Source organism: Balaenoptera borealis (assembly GCF_965194805.1).
Source record: "Balaenoptera borealis genome assembly, chromosome: 1".
NCBI lineage: Eukaryota > Metazoa > Chordata > Mammalia > Artiodactyla > Balaenopteridae > Balaenoptera > Balaenoptera borealis.
The window spans coordinates 178,395,391-178,413,457 of NC_138860.1; the positions used below are offsets into that span (position 1 = coordinate 178,395,391).

The window sequence follows — 18,067 nt, forward strand, 5'->3', positions numbered from 1 at the left end:
GGTGTTTGTCACATCATAACAGGATTGTGGCAGTGGGAGAGCAAGGACTGTTGAGTCTGAGAATTTATGCCTATTGCTTCTTTTAGAAAAAGAGTTTGTGCAGTTCTCTGAGATCTGGTAGGACTGTGGTGACTAGTGTTATGTGTGGAGCCTTCTGAAAGGCTCCTGAATAAAATGTATGAGTGTGGGATGGAGACTGAGGGCTGGCAGTGGGGGCTGATGATCAGCCTCTCTTCCTGCTTTCTGCAGGGCTGTGGACCCTGTAGGTGCTCATTTAAACCCTGAGTGGAGAGGTGGGAGGGAAGGTGAATGAATCAATGGAAGGATGACAGGACAGATGGTGGAGATCAGAATGGACGGGTGAGTGGATCAGTGAGCAGAGGATGAGTGGCTGGCCGGAGGGGCAGGGAGTGGATGCAGAGGTCAGATGGATGGTAAGATGTGTCCATGTCTTTCCTGCTCACTGCTTGTCATCCTTTGTTTTTAGCTTCGGGCGGCAGAGGTGGAGATCAAAGATCTGCAGTCAGAGTTTGAGCTAGAGAAGATCGATTACTTGGCCACCATCCGTCGGCAGGAACGTGACATGATGCTCTTCCAGCAGCTCTTGGAGCAGGTGCAGCCCCTGATTCGCCGAGACTGTAACTATAGCAACCTGGAGAAGATAAGGCGCGAGTCCTGCTGGGATGAGGATAATGGCTTCTGGAAGATCCCCCAGCCCATCATCCTGAAAACCAGCCTCCCAGTAGGTCAGGAGCTCTGCTGCGCTGCCCCCCACCAGTTGTCCCCGCCCTTCTCCACAGTTTGCCCTCCTGCAGGCTGACAGGTGGCCATGCACCTCTCCCTGCTGGCTGTGGGTGCAGCAGACATGTGACTCTGGGTACCCAAAATGTTGGGGACCTAAGAGTCAGACAGATGTGGGTTGGAATTCTGGCTCCACCATTCCCTGTGTGACCTTCTGGGGACTCAGTGCCCTCCTCTGTGAAATGGGGATGAATAACAGCACTTTCCTTAAAGATTGCTGGGTGGCTTAAAATGTGTTAGTACACGTAAAACCCTTAGAGCCATGCTTGGCACATTTTCAATGTGTGGTACATTTTCTTATCGTGATCATCATTGTCATTATTTCATCCTACAATAACCCTGTGAAGGACAAAGATTTTTTACACCTGTTTTACATATGAGGAAACTCAGAGAATGTAAGTGACTTATCCAAAATCACAGTCATAGCGGTGAGTTGTAGGCCAGGGACAGAAACGAGCTGTTCAGAGTTTCAGGCCTGGTTCACCTTCTGCTTTTGCTGCTGACCTCCTGTGTGACGTTATGTTGGTCAATGTCCCTCTCTGGGCTTTGGTCCCCTGATCGTCACAAAGAAGGGGTTGGAAAAGATGATCTTGAAGACTCCCCCACCTCCACTGAGTCCGAGTAGGGTCAGACTTGCAGTGGATCCTCTCCAGCCACCTGCTGGCTCTGCCCATTCAGGGAGCAGCAGTCTCCTACATCCCACGGGGCCCGCACTGGTCCTCACCTGGTCAGAGGGTACCCATCCAGGTCCTACATCTCTGACGATCACGGATGGCACTGGCACCATCCCTACTGGAACTCCAGCCACCCCATTTCCCACAGTCTGCAGGCAGAGTGGCCTTTCTCCCTGCGCCCACCTGCTCTCTAGCCTGGAGGCAGGGGAGTGGCTTCTTTGGTCTGAGCCCTCCTGTTGTCTGTTTCCCAAAGCCAGCCCCTTGCTTGGGCTGGGAGGTGTCCTCTCCTAGCTCCAAGCCTGAGCCAGGCCTGAGCGCCCAGCCCCCCGTCCCTCTGGCCCTCATTCCAGGCAGCAGTGACCTCAGCTTCTGTTTTCTCATAGCAGTTTCAACAGGGCTACAGAACAGATCAGCCCGCAAAACCTCCACAGCGGACAACGGTGAACCAGGCACGGTAAGGTCTCTGGGAGAGCGAGGGGAGAGCTGGCATCGGGCAGGCTTGGCCCCCAAGGCACAGTGGGTCAGCGCTGCTGTAGAAACTGGACTCTATTTCTGTCCACCTCATGATTAAAGTGGGGGGCTGAGCCAGGACCCTTTCTGTGTAATTCTTTGCACCCAGACCCTCCACCCCCTCTGGCCCTCATTCAAAAGCCCTTTATGCACATAAAGACCAGAGGAAAAGCAGGGGTTCAAGGCAGCCCACCCTGCTGGTGAAGGACAGAAGCTTCAGCTTCAACCCAGTGGCCAAGGAGTTCATTCTGGTTCCCTTGGTCCCAGCTGGTACCCTTGGACTGAAAGCATCCTCAGAGTTTCCATAAACAGTCATTGGGATTCTGAAGTCACTTTATTTCATATCTCCCTTATTTTGTATTACAACAAATATATATCCTTAAAGCAGAGGTCAGCTTTTCTCTAAAGGACCAAACAGTAAATATTTTAGGGTCTGGGGGCCATATGGTCTCTGACACAACTACTCAACTCTGCCATGATAGCACAAAACCAGCCATACGCAATATGTAAACAAATGAACACAGCTGCGTTCCAATAAAACTTTACAAGAACAGTCTGTGGGCCAGATTTGGCCCATAGGCTGTAATTTGCTGATCACTGTCTTAAACCATTACAGATATTTTGGAAAACCTACACAGAAAATACATTTGCAGTCATGATAAGGCCACTCATAGGTTAATGAATTCCAGCTAAGCATCTCCGCCTGAGCAACTCAGGCTGGTTAAAGCTCTGATTGGCTGCTTTTGATGCCTTAACTTTGTAAAAAAAAAAAAAAAAAAAAAGTGTTAAGTTGTTCCTGAAACAACCATTCTTAACCTGGGACCACAAATGGGTTATATTAGAATGCTTTTAGTTCCAGTAAGCAAACTAGGGAATTTATTGGTTCATGTTAAGTGTACCAGTTTCAGGCATGGCTGGATCAAGGGGCTCAGCCAGTCCTGGTTCTGTGTGTTTCTTGACCTTTTGGCTCTGTTTCACTTGGAATCCTAGGTTTGGACTCAGGCAGGTTTTCTCCATGTGGCAGGAAAGATGGCTGCTAGCAATTGGTGATCCAATAGGAAGAGAGACCTGGTCTTTTAGAGCATCCTTAAACCAATGCGTGTGGCAAGATTCTGATTGGCTCTGCCTGGGTCATGGGCCTACTTTTGGACCAATGACTATATCCAGAAGATGTAGTTCTGTGATTGGCCCAGTCTGGATCACATGTCCAGCTGTGTAGCAAGGGGATGGGCAGGTGGGAGTGGTGATATTAGGGTGCTATGAATGATCACCCCACCAGGACCATGTCAAGTGGGAGAAGGGTAGTTCCCTGAAGGAAGAGATTCAGGCTGAAGAAAAGAAATCCACTATAGCAGTGAAAAATACTAGTCCTTGGTGATAAAAATGTTGGGACTCCAGTTCTCATGATCATAAGTGAGCTCACGAGTTGAGTACTGTATTACCTATTCTGTGAATATATTGTGATGGGTTTAAGGGTGTGTAACATCGTCCTTGCCCCGATGGACCTTGTTTTGAGCTTTGCAGGAGGAACAAGGCACTTCGCGTCCCAAGGAAGATGGGGGTGGAGGGTGGGGAGGAGCATGTGTAGGCTTGGCTGGTGACTGTGACCCTTTTGCCCTGAGCTGCCTGGATCCCACTGCAAGTGTCTGGGGTCTGAAGTGTAGGGTACACCAACGTGGGCAGTGAGGTTCAGGGCAGCCCTGCCACCCAGGCTGGCAGAGCCTGCTGAACCCTGGGTAAGGGCCCAGATAAGAACTGCACAAACAAGGGGTCTTAACCTGTGAGGATTTGGAATCTCAGCAGGAAGAAGACCGCTACAGGCTGATGCTCAGCCGGAGTGACAGTGAAAACATTGCCAGTAACTACTTCCGGCCCAAGCGGGCCAGCCAGATCCTCAGCACGAATCCCATGAAGAGCCTCAGTGAGTACCCTGCCCACCTCCTGTCCCCCAGGCCCTCCCTGAGTGCTCTGGAGGATTTGGAGTCACACAGGCCTGGGTCAGAAACCCCTTTCCCTCTCTGAGCCTCAGTTTCCTCAGCTGTAAACTGAGGGGGTATGCCTTCTCCTCAGGATGAGGTGAGATGAGGTGGGAAGTGCTCAGTACACAGCCTCCCCTTTCCTCCCCCGCTCCGTCTCCCGGTGGGGAGGTGCTGAGCTGGATCCTCTGTCTCCCCGACACGCAGAAGGTCCTCAGCACACAGCTTGGGCCCCGGCCTGGAGTTGTCTGGGACTTGGTCAGTTGCTCACCAGCTTCCTCAGATGCCAGTATGGTGACTTTCTCCCACTGAGCCAAGTGGGGGCAAACAGGACCACAAAAGCAAAACACATTTTTACAAGCAAGAATCGAAAATCACTTTGTTCCTCTGCTTTTAAAACTAAAATCAAAGTCCACAGAGCTTCCAATAAAATACCAATAAAAAGCAAATCTCAGTTCTACACAGAGGTTATTTGAGAGACAGAATGGGTGGAGTTGAGGAATAAGGAGGGAAAAGCTGGACAGGAAAGAAACTGACATCAGCTGAGTAGTTGGCATCGTGCCCATGTTGCAGATGAGGAAACTGAGGCTCAGAGAGAAGTGGCTCCCTAAGGTTATACTTCCAGGAAGTGGTGGAGCAGGGATTTGAACCAGGCTTGTGTGGCTTGACAGTCCAGGCTGCCTCAGCCTGAAGCTTTAAAACTCCATGCTCCCAGCCCAGACCCTTTGGATGCAGATGTAGTGCTGGGTCCAAGGCCTCAACCAGAGCAGCTTCTCAGAGCTTGGGGTCCCAGCTGCGGGACCAGGGCCTCTGGCTGTGTGGGGGGTGGACCAGACTTTGCACCCCGCACACATGGAGTCTTTTCTCTCCATCCTCTGTGCTCCTGGCTTACCAGCGCTTCTGCCCTGCTTCTCCACAGCACATCACAGCTCGCCGCGAGGCCTCAGCTCCCCACTTGGCAACAGCTCTGCCATCCCACCCACCCAGGCCCCTGAAATGCCCCAGCCTCGGCCCTTCCGACTTGAGTCCCTTGACATCCCCTTCACCAAGGCCAAGCGTAAGAAAAGCAAAAGCAGCTTTGGCGGTGAGCCTCTGTGAACACATTGCCTGCTGCTGCCCTGCCTCTGGGCTCCGTGAGACTGCCAGGCCCCTCTGGGGAAGACCCAGCTAGGTCTCCTCCTACCTGCCCCCCACAGTTCTGGGGGCGCCCGAGGGGGCCCTGGCCCTGGGAAGGCACAGTCCCCTCCCTGCTACCCAGAGAGCCCACTCTGCCCGGGGCATGAGCTCCTTGGAGGCTGGACCATCCTTGGAGAGACGTGCTCCGGCTCTCCACGCCACGTCAGTGTTTTCATCTGCCCGCCACTGTGCCCACCAGTGTTGTCCTGTGCCTCCATGGGCTCAGAAACCTCAGCTCTGCCTCAAGGCCTTCACTAGCAGCCCGATAGAGTGGGGCAGTGACTTCCACATGGGTCAAGCTCAATGTCTTGGCGATTGAAAATTGTGCCTCCATCTAGTAGGCCCCGCTTGGTGAGGAAGCCCTGTGGGACGGGCACAGGAGTCTTGGAGCAGCTGTTCCCGCGCTGCCCACTCCCAGCGGGTCTGCGGCCCAGAGGAGGCCACTCCACATTAAGCTGCCCTAATAAACTGCCTTTAACTGATGAACTGCCCTTCTCTGATCCTCTGACAGCATCACTGGGGCCCCTCCCTGCCACTGCCTGACCTTCATGGGGAAGCTCTTTCGGAGCAAGGATTCTTTTTTTTTTTTAATTAATTAATTTATTTATTTTTGGCTGCGTTGGGTCTTTGTTGCTGCACGCGGGCTTTCTCTAGTTGCGGCGAGCGGGGGCTACTCTTCCTTGTGGTGCGGGGGCTACTCTTCCTTGCGGTGCACGGGCTTCTCATTGTGGTGGCTTCTCTTGTTGTGGAGCACGGGCTCTAGGCACGTGGGCTTCAGTAGTTGTGGCTCACGGGTTCTAGAGCGCAGGCTCAGTAGTTGTGGCACACGGGCTCAGTTGCTCCGCTGCATGTGGGATCTTCCCGGACCAGGGATCAAACCCGTGTCCCCTGCATTGGCAGGCGGATTCCTAACCACTGCACCACCAGGGAAGTCCCGGAGCAGGGATTCTTAACTGCCTGTAGGCTCCAGGGTTCCTGCAATCCCCTGTAATTGTGAGTGTAAGTGCATTTTGTCTGGGGAGAGCATGTGAATGTGAACTGTCGTTAGATCCTCGAAGGATCTGTGACCCAGGAAAGCAGAGTCCTTGTTTTGGAAAATAGGGGCCACATCTTGCTGAGGCCCAGAGAAGACCCAGGTCTTGATGGCCCTCAGGGGCTGTGCTGGAACTGCATGTCCTAACATGGCCAGAAATGAATCCAGGCCACTCCAGCTGCCTAAGACAGACCCATCCCTTTGCCCATTGTATCCCAGGCCTGCCCTGTGGGAGGGGCCCACAATCTGAGGGAAAAGTCTTGGCCTTTGGTGCTATCCTAAGCCTCATTTTACGCTGAGCCTCATCTGTGATATGGGGATACCAACCTCATAGGGTTATCGTGAAGGTTAAATGAGATAGTGTGTAAAGTTCCCAGTGTGTAGCAGGTGCTCTGTGTTAGTCCCCCTAAATCCTCCCCCTCCATATTTTGTATTAATTACTGTGATACCTGCCACAAGCCACATGTCTGGCCCAAGGAGCTCACGCTCTGGAGAAGCTAGGGTGGAAGGTGATTAGGAAACTTTGGAGATCAGTCTAAGGAGAGTCAGGCCGCAGTGCATACTTTGAGCAAGAGGATGTAAGATCAGGTCTTTATGGGGAACAGAGTGCCCTTGTGAAGGGAGCAGCAGTGGGTAGGGCTACCATAAAGGATGGAGAAGATCGCGGGGCTTAAGATGGGAATGTGAGAAGAGGGTTCCTGGTGGAGGGGGCTGCATGAACAAAAGGCAGGAGGTGGGGAAGCTCAGGGTATGTTAAAGGTGGGAGGAGAACTGTTCCATGGAAGCCCTGAGCAGGGATGGAGAGGCTGATGAGGCTGCCCAGATGCGTTTAGGTGGAGACCTGCGTGAACAGCCTTTGGGTGCCCCTGAGCTGTGGCAGGCTGCTCAGCAACGGCCGGCACCATCAGGTCTGAGCTTGAGGTGGATTGACGTAGCATTGTGTGCAGAAGGGCAGGCGGGCTGGGCTGCGGGGCAGGAGCTAGGGGCAAGAGGCTTAACTGTCCGTGCAGCCCTAACCTTCCATGCAGGGGATGGAGGTAGAATCCATTAAGGAGATGCACAGAGCGAGACTTTGACTTTTGCCCCCGCATTCTTGGCTTGGTGGACAAGTATAAGAGGTCAGAAAAGAACGGCTACCTTCGCTCTCCACAGTTACCGTCACCATTTGCCCTGGGATTGTGTTTGGGACCCAGAGAATAGCTGAAGTCTTGGAGATGCTTGTGGTAGCTTTTACTTAGAGCCGTGGTGGGACTGAGGCAGGTCTGAGGTGAGCGGGTTGCCCCCGTGTCAGTTTAGAAGGGGCGGGGGCCAGCAGTACTGAGTGGAAGCTCAGACTGGCTCTGCACGAAGTGCTTCAAAACCCGCCCTAGTCCTCCCACGAGCCAAGGCTGTTCCAAAGGCACACAGGTAAGTAGGAGAGCTGGGCCTCGCCAGTGTCTATCGCCAGCCTAGGACAGTGGCCTGGAGACCAGGGAAATGCCCAGGTAACAGGGCTAGTGAGAGACGGGGATTGGAAATGAACTCAGCTAGAGCTTTTGATTGGTAGGCCAGTCCGCCGCCCATCCACACTGCCTCCAGTGTGGTCCACCAGGCCGGGGAGGACAGGCTCGCGCCAAGGCCCTGGGCCCGTGAGCAGCAGGACAAATTCCCCACCCCCTCCGCGGTCCCTGATCTTTTTCCAACCACTTTCTCCCTGGAGACAGTGGGGGTGGGGCCTTGTTCCTAGTCGAATCTGTCCTGGGCCAGTGAAGACCGAGGAGGTGGCCCGAGTTGACGCCGCCACTGCCCCAGATCCTGTCCTGAACGCGACGGCTCAGACCAGGACCAATAGGTTGAAGAAGCGGGATCCGCCCATCCGTCCCAAGCTCCGGCGGGAAGCGGGTTCTGGGCTCCGGGCGGAAGCCCGGGATGGGCGGAACCAAAGGGCTATTAGCCCTGTTGATTGGCCGCGGCAGCAGAGCTGTCTCTCTAGGATTGAGCCTTTTCCTTTCGAGAGTCGGAGCCGCGCGCCCCTTCCACCAATAGCGTTCAGAGTATCCGCCTCCTACCGGTGCACTTCCGGTCGCGCTCACCGGTCCGAGCAGCGGCTCCGAACGCCCAGCCCCGACGTACTCGGATCACTTCCGGGTGGTACTCCACGACCACGGGCCGCGATTGGGCGACTGTGGAAGGGGCACTTCCGGTGTCCAGGTGCTTGGGTTCTTCGGCAGGAGCAGGAAGATGGGGCTCGGCGCCGCGGCCCGTGCTTGGTCCCTCTTGTGGCTGCTGCTGCCCTTGCTTGGCCTGGTCGGCGCCAACGGCCCCCGCACCTTGGTGCTGCTGGACAACCTCAACCTGCGGGAGACGCATTCGCTTTTCTTCCGGAGCCTGAAGGGTGAGACTGGGGCCCGGGAGGGCGGCAGGTGAAAGTTTGGGGTTGGAAAGGTCCCCAAGCCCGAGGACATTGGCCGCCCTCCCTCCCACTCGTTTTCCATGAGCTGGCCGTCCAGGTCTGACCTGCCTCTAGTGGGGCGGGAGGGTGGGGGCGGAGAACGGTCATGATCTCTGTCTGCAGCGGTGGTTTCCCTTTGCGTCCCCGTCTGCCTCAGCTCGCTGTTTTCTTCTCCAGATCGGGGCTTTGTACTCACATTCAAGACCGCAGATGACCCCAGCCTGTCCCTCATTAAGTACGGGGAGTTCCTCTATGACAATCTCATCATCTTCTCCCCTTCGGTAGAAGGTAAGGGCTGCCGGTCGCTCCCAGAACTGGGATTCGAGGCCCAGGACTGATTTATCCCTTTCTTCAGGATCTTGGGCATGTTCTGGGATGGGGTGAGTCGCCAGCCTTGGGCGCTGCTGCCACCAGAGAAGAGGAAAATGTTAACTTCTAACCTGGGCTTAGGAGAGGACATCTCCTTTCCAAAAGACACAGCTGAGGATTGTGGGATCAAGTGTTTTTGCAGACCGTAGAACTCCGGGCTCCGGATTCCCTGGCGGTCTGGTGGTGAGGACTCTGTGTGCTTTCACGGCCGAGGGTGCGGGTTCAATCCCTGGTCGGGGAACTAAGATCCCACACGACGCCCGGTGGGACCAAAAAAAAAAAAGAACTCCTGGCTCTGCTACTTAGGGAAGGGAGTTTTCTCTGTTAAAGGGCCTGATAAGAAAGATGGACACTCCCCCCACCCCGCATTGGGTTTGCCTGTGTGGAAAGAGGAAATGGCGTGCTATAAATATGGTTTGCTGTAAAGGGGCACTGATGGTAGTTGATCCTAAGAATTCAGATGGAGTCATAGTTAGGCTGAAAAGAACCTTTAGTGATTACCTAGTCTTACCCCCCATTTGAGGCTGGGTGGATATGTCCAGGGCTTAGCAGAAGGCTGGTTGTTGAACAGAATGAACATCTTCACTCGATTTTCCAATTGACATTCCTGTGACGGAGAGCTTACTATCTTATGAGGCAACCCACTCCACCACTGGACAGCTCTGTTAAGAAGTTCTTATATTTAACTGGAATTTGTCTCCCACTTCCTGCTTTGTTTATTTGGGGGCAGGGAGAGAAAGGGTTTCTGATACTCCCCAGGGCCTTAGAGAATAGGTCTAATGCTTATTTTGCTTACAGACGTAGCCTTCACATAATCAGGGCCCATTCAGGTGTTTCTTCTCCAGACTCAGTATCCCCAGTTCCTTTGGCTGTTTCCCTTTTGTCCTGCTTTTTCTGTGAGCATCCCAGTCGTTCTCTTCTTTAGTGGCTTCAGTTGATCTTTTTCTCAGAGGACGCAAGTTGTCCCTGTCCGGGGTAAGACAGTACTGCCATCTCTTCCTTCAGTTGATGAAGCTTAGGAAGGCTTTCACTTCACTGGCATCAACTTTATGCTCTGTGGTTTGTGTGAGACGGGGTTCTGCCAAATCCCTGACGTATTTTCCCCAAGTTCCCTTTACTTATCGAGCTGCCCCCACCTCCCCTGCAGCATGTGCCTTTGGAATTGGCTTTTTGGAGGCAAGTGTAGTACCAGTTAAAATCTTCAAGTCACTAGGCAGGCGAATGGAGCCTTTAGCAGGTTAATTGGCGTTTGCCAGGTTGCTGCTGTGGTGGAACTCTGAAATCGGTACCGAAGAGTGACAGAGAGCCTGCCCTTGAGGAGTTTTTCAGTGTGTCTCTGAGGAAATAAAAATAATTAAAAATAAGGACTTGAAAGGAGTTACCAAACCATGTGTCGGGATGTCCAAGATGGAGTGGCGGAACCGCCCAGGTTGTGCTCGGGAGTGTCTCTGAGAGGGAGGGAAGCAGCGGCAGGTGGATTGGGAGGAGGCTGAGGTAGGCTGCTGTTGGTGGGAGAAACGGCGGAGCCTAAACAACTGCTTCACAAATCTCAGTCAATTCTATACTCCCTTCATGATTTTTACCATTTTCCATATCATTTGTGCTAATAAAGTTTTTCTTCAAATTGACCTGCTTTAAAAAAAAAAAAAGGGCTTCCCTGGTGGCGCAGTGGTTGAGAATCTGCCTGCCAATGCAGGGGACACGGGTTCGAGCCCTGGTCTGGGAAGATCCCACATGCCGCGGAGCAACTGGGCCCGTGAGCCACAATTACTGAGCCTGCGCGTCTGGAGCCTGTGCTCCGCAACAAGAGAGGCCACGATAGTGAGAGGCCCGCGCATCACGATGAAGAGTGGCCCCCACTTGCCACAACTAGAGAAAGCCCTCGCACAGAAACGAAGACTCAACACAGCCAAAAATAAATAAATAAACAAATGTGGGGTTTAAAAAAAAAAAAAGATTGGTCATGAGTTGATAAGAACAGAAAGTACGTTTTTAAAAAAAAAACAAAACAAAACACTAAAATACCACTTTAAAAGGAGACTAGTAATGAACCCATTATCACCACTGCAAATGGAAAGCCAGTGCTATCATTTGCTGTCAGTAGCGGGTACCTGTAAATAGAATGAATGCAGTGCTGTCAAGTTCTAGCTGATTCTCAGTCTGCTGAAGGCTTTGGGCCCGAGGCGTCCTCTTAAAAGAGGAGGTGAGCTAGCTTAGAGACGCGTTAAGACCAGTATCGGACTGTGACCATTCTCTTTGATCGAGAAGGCTGAAAAAATAATTGGAAAGGGAACGACGTCTCTGAGGTGCAGTGCTGTTTGAAGCCCTGCCCCACATCTGTTGTCACCCTGTCTGCCCTGCAGGGTGGGGAACGCTGTCATGGGAAACCCTCCCGGGCGCCCAGGGAGGAGGCCACCGTGCTGGGGGCTGGGTTCAGGGTAAGGGTTTGGCCCCCGCCCCGAGGGCCCTCCTGTGCTACCACCGTGGTCCCCTTAGGTGTGAGGACGCCGGCCTGGTTCCCGTCTCCATGTATCGGTGGGTTCCTTGCCCTCTGGGACCCGGAAGCTCCCAAGGCACACGCAGTAACGGCTACAGGAGAAGGATCCTTCGCACATCCTCTGCACCCAGGAAACACTGGGCTCCTGTTTTACAGATGGGGAAACGGGCTCAGAAAGGTGAAGGGATTGCCTGGATCGAAGCCCGGGTATCTCAATTTCATAGCCTGTGTTACTATGCTAGAGTTTCAATGGCAACACTCTTGACGTTTTGGGCTGGACAATTCTGTGTTGTGGGCGCTGTCCTGGGCCCCTACGCAGCAGATGGCAGTAGCCTCCTTCCCCCTCGTGACGAGAAACATCTCCGGGCATTGCCCTGAGCAGCACAGTCGCCTGGCTTGGGAACCACTGTGCTGTACCACGAAGCTGTCTTTGTGTTGTCTGAGGATCTGCCTGGCCTCTCTGGAGGAGGGTGGATGGATGGCTTAGCGTGCTGTGAGGGGTTGAGTCCCCACACACAAGATGTTCCGTCTATGCCTGATGGAAAGGCACGACGCTTTTAGTTTTTTCTCCTGAAAATTACCCCGCAGAAAAGAGGGCCGTTCTCCTATTCACATCTTCACAAAGTTATATTGTGGACTCATTTCTGACTGCCTGGTGGATGTAATGGACAGACTTCTGTGTCCAGTCCTAGTAAGTGGTACCTGCAACCTTCCAGTTGCTCAGGCCAGAAATCTTGGGGGGTTGTCCTTAGTGCCTCTCTCCCTCTCACACCCCACATCAGGCTTGGCCTTCAGAATGCAGGTGTAGGCCCGTCCCTCCTCCCCATTTCCCCTTCCCACCTCCCCTCTTCCCCTTCCCACCTCCCCTCTTCCCCTTCCCACCTCCCCTCTTCCCCTTCCCACCTCCCCTCTTCCCCTTCCCACCTCCCCTCCACCCCTCCACCCCTGTGGTCCAGTCACCACCCTTCACCGCCTGGGGGATCGCAGTGGCCTCCTAACCCATCACTCTGCTTCCACCCTCACCCCCTTGTACCCCATTCCCCACCTAGCTGCCAGAACCATCCTTTAAAGATATAAACAGATCACGTTGGTCTCCTGCTCAAAAGCCCTCCAGTGGCTCCTCCGCGTGGCCATTGTCGTCACGGGGCCTACAGAGCCTGCAGGAACCGGCCTGCTCTGCTGCTTCTCGCCGCTTTGCTCTCTCCAGTGGAGCCACGCTGGGCTCCTCGCTGGTGACCTGTTCCCCGCTTCGGGGACCTTGCCCCTGTCGTTCTCAATGCCTGGGATGCTCGCGCCCCCATCTGCCCAGCTCGCTCTCGCACCTGCTCAAAGGCACTGTGCTCTCCCAAGGGCTTCCCTGATCAGCGTACATGTATTACAGCCCCTCTCCCCCCTTTTTCTTCTCAGCACACAGGAAATAATTTTCATGTAATGAATAAGTGAATTACTAAGCACTCCCACCATTACTTTATGTTGAATGTCAGGGTGCACTTCGGGGAAGACTCAGGAGCCTGCAGTAGCCCCACTCAGTGCTAGTTCTGGATGCTTGTGGCTGTCCCAGCTGACTGACTAAAAAAGGGTATGCTCTCGCAACTACAGGTGCTGGAAATTAATGCACCTTTTTGGTGATCACTTTCAAACAGTATGTGAAGTGGTCCTGTCATGGCTGTCCTGGATCTAAATCTGTAGGATTAATAGGGAAAAAACCTCTCATGTCAGGCAGAGGCGTCCTAGTGTCAAGTGACAGCATCATCCTCAAATTCAAAAGGGCTGTTTCTCAGATGGCTTAGATGGAAGTGAAGTTGATGGGCCCTGGAAAACTGTGTTAGGTGACCCCAGAAGTGGCTCAAGTGAAGACAAAGATACTGATGTGAAAGGTGCAGGTGATAAGTTTGAATGAAATTGTTTCATGAAATGTGAGTGGGAAAATGTGACATTTCTAGATGAACAGTTTATGTGTGACTTGAAATATGTATGACTAACTTGACAGCTATAATTGGTAGGTGTTTGATTATTTCACTTGTACTTCTAAAGGTTTATCAATTTGAGCCATTATTTTTGGCTCTTCACACTGGGGAAGCTGGGAGAATTGCCCTGTGTCGGGGCATGCATGGTAAAGGTCCCTCTCGTTTTGGGCCTCCAGAGGGTGCTATCCCGTGATTGATTGCGGCTGGTCTGCGGGCCACCTTCCCCGCCCAAGTGTCAGAGGAGCAGTTAGAGGAAACTTCTGGGTCACGCGTCTGGTGATTCTTTCAGATTTCGGGGGAAATATCAACGTGGAGACCATCAGTACCTTTATCGACGGTGGAGGCCGTGTCCTTGTAGCTGCCAGCTCAGACATTGGTAAGTCTGACCTGGGAAGTTCTGGTGTTTTCCACCATTTCTCCAGGGAGCTTAGAGAGCTTTACAAATGGAAGCTGCTAAATTGGCACTCACGGAGCGGGGCCTCAGCCAGGGAGGGAGTGAGGGAACTCCAGTGCCATTTGGTCCCTCCTGTGCTTTCCTGTGACCGGAGCCCATGAGATGAGAAGTGGGTCCTTTAAAGGACTGGGGTCCCTGTTTGTTTGTTTTTCCTTTCTTCTGTTTTTGTCTTTTTCCTTTGTTTCTTTCGTGTTGTTTTGGTGGCTCTTCTTTGGTGACAGATTATTTTTGTGTTTCTTACATTGGACATTTTCAGAGATACGTAGAAGCAGGGAGAGGAGAGTTCCAGTGTTCGGAGTCCCGTGTACTTACCACCCAGCTGCACCAGTGAACACCACTGACCAGTCTTGTTTCATTTCTTCCAGTGTTGATAGGTTTTTAAAACCATATTGGGTGGGGTTCTTGGTGGGGCGATGATGAGGAAGAGAGAAACCTTGTAAGCCCAGGCTCATCCAGATCAAGTTCACCCGTGGCAGTCACTTTGCTTCCAAGGAGGTTTCTTCGAAGAACCAAGGTCACTGTGCTTGCGGAGGGAGAGGGCCAGGTGGTGGCACTTGTCAGTTCAGGGTCCGACTCCCGCAGGCAGAACACCAGGGGTCCAGTGGGCGCTGCACCCGGACAGCTGAAGCTGCAGGGCCCCGGGGCTGACTGGTAGAGAGCGGCTCGTGAGGACGCTAGGACGAGGGGCACTGCTTGGCCCAGGGCCTGCCTTAGGGTCAGTCAGGCATCTCTTGGGTCTGTGCTGCAGGTGACCCTCTTCGAGAGCTGGGCAGTGAGTGTGGGATCGAATTTGATGAGGAGAAAACAGCTGTCATCGACCATCACAACTATGACATCTCAGACCTTGGCCAGGTAATCAGGACTGTCACCTTCCAGGTTTCAGGCCTTAATAGCAAAGTTCAGCCTAGAAACCAGGAGGGGGTCCGGAGAGGCTCCGTGGCTTGGGGTGCCTCTTCCTGACCCCCGTCTTCCCTCTGCCCCTGCAGCATACGCTCGTCGTGGCCGACACGGAGAACCTGCTCAAGGCCCCGACCATCGTGGGGAAGTCGTCTCTGAATCCCATCCTCTTTCGAGGTGTCGGGTGAGTGAGCAGCGAGAAGCCCGCAGAAACCCGGGGGGAAGGAGGAATTGCTTTCTTTTGTCAGGAAACCAGCCCAAACTTGTGACTGTTGGGGGGCTTTCCTTCCCCCAGAGGATGTGGATGAGATTAACATGTGACATTAAGAGTTAGACTCCGTTGTTACAGCAAGAAGAGAGCTAGGTGTTTGGCTGTTAAAAGTAGGATTAATTCTTGTGAAGAAATGGCTCCTGGAGGACCCCAGGTCCTTTGGGCTCCGTTCTTGGGGTCAGGGTTGGACCGTTCTCTTTTCCTTCTACAGGATGGTGGCTGATCCTGACAATCCTTTGGTGCTGGACATCCTGACGGGCTCTTCCACCTCCTACTCCTTCTTCCCCGATAAACCCATCACCCAGGTGAGGGGCCTTTGCAGCCTTGAGGCCTCCTGGGCCTGGGCCTGGTAGCAGAGCACTTTTTGTTTGAAAACGAGAAGCAAGCAGGAGAGCACCCGTCTCTGAGGCAGTGAAATGAGAAGTTGGTGGGAGGGGGACGAGGGCAGCAACAGCGGGGGAGGGGGGTGGGTCTCAGCTTCTGCCCTCAGCTGGGGTCTGGGTGGTCCTGAGGCCCCGCTGCTGGTCCTTCGCCCTGGCTCTCCTGGCTCACGGCCTCGTGTCGTTCCCAGTACCCCCATGCCGTGGGGAAGAACACCCTCCTGATCGCGGGGCTGCAGGCCAGGAACAACGCCCGGGTCATCTTCAGCGGCTCCCTTGACTTCTTCAGCGACGCCTTCTTCAACTCGGCGGTGCAGAAAGCCGCGCCCGGCTCCCAGAGGTAGATGCAGGGGGTGCTTAGGGGTGTGGTCTGGGCGGTAGGTCTGCGTGGATGGGGAGGAAGGAGGCTTTTAGCTAAAAGTGTCAGAGGCTACGTATCTTCAGGTGCTTTCAAATTATTTGAAGACTTTATATTGTTGGTGTTGGTAGTCCAGACTTTTCAGGGTAGTGACGGCTTATCTGGAGATGTTTTGATAATTGTGTATTTATTGTGCAGGTGACATCCAAAGCAACACCTTGCACCTATCCTTTCCTGTGTTCCTGTTCACCAGCATCCCTAGATGTGTATGGCCTCTAGGCAGAAATTGGCTGTGTGTGGTTTATCCTGGTGGATAGTGATTGGTTTACCAGGCGCCACTGGAAGCAAGCTGGTTCCAGCGCTCCAGCCTCTTCCGTTTCCCCTTCTGCAGGTATTCCCAGACAGGCAACTACGAGCTAGCTGTGGCGCTTTCCCGCTGGGTGTTCAAGGAGGAGGGTGTCCTGCGTGTGGGGCCTGTGTCCCATCATCGGGTGGGCGAGACAGCCCCGCCCAACGCCTACACTGTTACTGACCTAGTGGTAAGAGCTCCTTGGAGCGGGAGGGCCCCCGGGTTTTGGCCAAGTTGATTCCGCTCAAAAGCACTTACTGAACATTTCTGTGTTGGGCCTGAGGGACCTAAATAAGGCTGAATAAGTTCATCTTCACTGTAAGAAAGTCAGTTGAGGTGTTGAGAGCCTGGCAAGTAAACCCGTATCCTAACAGGCGGCCTTCTTTGGAGGAGGTGTGCTTTCGCTGTGGGAATGCAGGAGTGGGAGGGGCTTTGCTGATTCACTCTGCTAGGAACGGATTTCACAAGAGAAACCACACTTGAGTTGGGTCTCGAGGGTGAAGCTGTCAGGAAGAGAAGTAGGGAAAGGCGAGAGCGGTGAACATGGAAGCAGGGATGCCCAGGAGTGCCCGCTGCATTCGGGGAGGGCAGCGTCTGGGTGCAGGCTTCCACGGGCTTGTAAAGGGGTGCAGGTACGGGTCAGAGGGGTGAGCCGGCTGGGTGGCGTCCTCCATCACTGTCCAGGGGTGGTGGGTGGGGCTTGCCCAGGTTTTCAGAACTCCTGGGGGTTCCTGCCAGACTCACGGTGGGGATTCAGTGCAGCTGAGGGCTGGGGGCGCCCCGCCAGTCCCCGGCCACCCCGGCTAACCGGCCTCTCGCCTCAGGAGTACAGCATCGTGATTGAGCAGCTCTCAGACGGCAAGTGGGTCCCCTTTGATGGTGACGACATTCAGCTGGAGTTTGTCCGCATTGATCCTTTTGTGAGGACCTTCTTGAAGAGGAAAGGTGAGTGCAATTCTTGCAAGAGAAAACTCTGGGAAGCCTGTCCCTGCCTGGGGCTGGCTCTTGTGTGGCCGACAGATGCCGTGGGAAGCCCCTCCTGGTTACGTGTCTCGGCTCTTCCCCAGCTGGCAAGTACAGCGTCCAGTTCAAGTTGCCTGACGTGTACGGCGTGTTCCAGTTCAAAGTGGATTACAACCGGCTAGGCTACACACACTTATACTCTTCCACTCAGGTAAGCCGGCTCGCAGCCCCGTCCCCAGCCAGCGCTTGCCCCGCCTGGGCCTCCGCGTGGCCAGGGCCTGCCACCTCTGTCGTGTCGCAGGTGTCAGTGCGGCCCCTGCAGCACACGCAGTACGAGCGCTTCATCCCCTCGGCCTATCCCTACTACGCCAGCGCCTTCTCCATGATGGTGGGGCTCTTCATCTTCAGCGTCGTCTTCTTACACATGAAGGAGAAGGAGAAGTCTGACTGAGGGGCCGGCGCCCCGGACTCCTTACAACAGAGACGGAGGGTTTTTATAGGATTGCTTTTTCTCCCCTCTATGGTGGGTTTTTCTGGGGGGTTTTGTTTTTTTAAAGCTACGGACAGTGGCACAGCTTACCTCAGCGGGAGATGGAACATCGAGTACCAAGGGGTTGGGGGGTTAGGGAATAATTTCTGAGTTTTTCCACCTTGAATGCTAAGTGTGTTTTTCACATGTGAAGTCAGCTCTCATTTCTAAAATAAAGAGAAACATCGCCCTCAAACTTCATCTGGCCCCCATTGTGCTTTGCTGGTGTGGGTGCTGCTGAGAAATGACTGGATACAAAACAGTAAGTAAGTGGGCCTTTTTTAGTTTTGCTGAAAATGACAGAGCTTCTAAACGTCAAGGGATAAAATAAGGTTAATAAAGGCCAGTGGGGAAATCACTGAAATGGGAAATCTAGGAAATCAACAGTGCTTGACTTTGTAACAGAATTACAGAACTGCTTGGTTGAAAAGA

The 18,067-nt window shown here is 53.5% G+C and overlaps 2 protein-coding genes across 2 annotated transcripts in view; both read left to right on the forward strand.

Annotated features, from left to right (window-relative positions):
• KIF17 (kinesin family member 17) overlaps positions 1–7,825 on the forward strand; it is a 46,538-nt gene extending 38,713 nt beyond the window's left edge. Inside the window, exons 13-16 of the mRNA XM_082353839.1 lie at positions 488–746; positions 1,859–1,929; positions 3,786–3,906; positions 4,881–7,825. Coding sequence (XP_082209965.1) covers positions 488–746; positions 1,859–1,929; positions 3,786–3,906; positions 4,881–5,059 — 630 coding nt within the window. The 3' untranslated portion in view covers positions 5,060–7,825. The remainder of the gene's footprint in view (positions 1–487; positions 747–1,858; positions 1,930–3,785; positions 3,907–4,880) is intronic.
• Positions 7,826–8,298: 473 nt separating this feature from the next.
• DDOST (dolichyl-diphosphooligosaccharide--protein glycosyltransferase non-catalytic subunit) lies at positions 8,299–17,836 on the forward strand. The gene is made up of 11 exons (XM_082354152.1): positions 8,299–8,544; positions 8,779–8,889; positions 13,724–13,810; positions 14,637–14,740; positions 14,875–14,969; positions 15,268–15,361; positions 15,628–15,776; positions 16,186–16,333; positions 16,968–17,088; positions 17,211–17,317; positions 17,408–17,836. The coding sequence occupies exons 1-11, from the start codon at positions 8,391–8,393 to the stop codon at positions 17,555–17,557; spliced, it is 1,320 nt and encodes a 439-aa protein (XP_082210278.1). The 5' UTR covers positions 8,299–8,390; the 3' UTR covers positions 17,558–17,836.
• Positions 17,837–18,067: the final 231 nt, after the last annotated feature.

Coding starts and splice junctions, on each gene's coding strand:
- DDOST (XM_082354152.1), top strand. CDS start 8,391: ATGGGGCTCGGCGCCGCGGCCCGTGCTTGGTCCCTCTTGTGGCTGCTG. Junction 8,890..13,723: donor CTTCTCCCCTTCGGTAGAAG/GTAAGGGCTGCC, acceptor TGATTCTTTCAG/ATTTCGGGGGAAATATCAAC. Junction 15,362..15,627: donor CCGATAAACCCATCACCCAG/GTGAGGGGCCTT, acceptor TGTCGTTCCCAG/TACCCCCATGCCGTGGGGAA.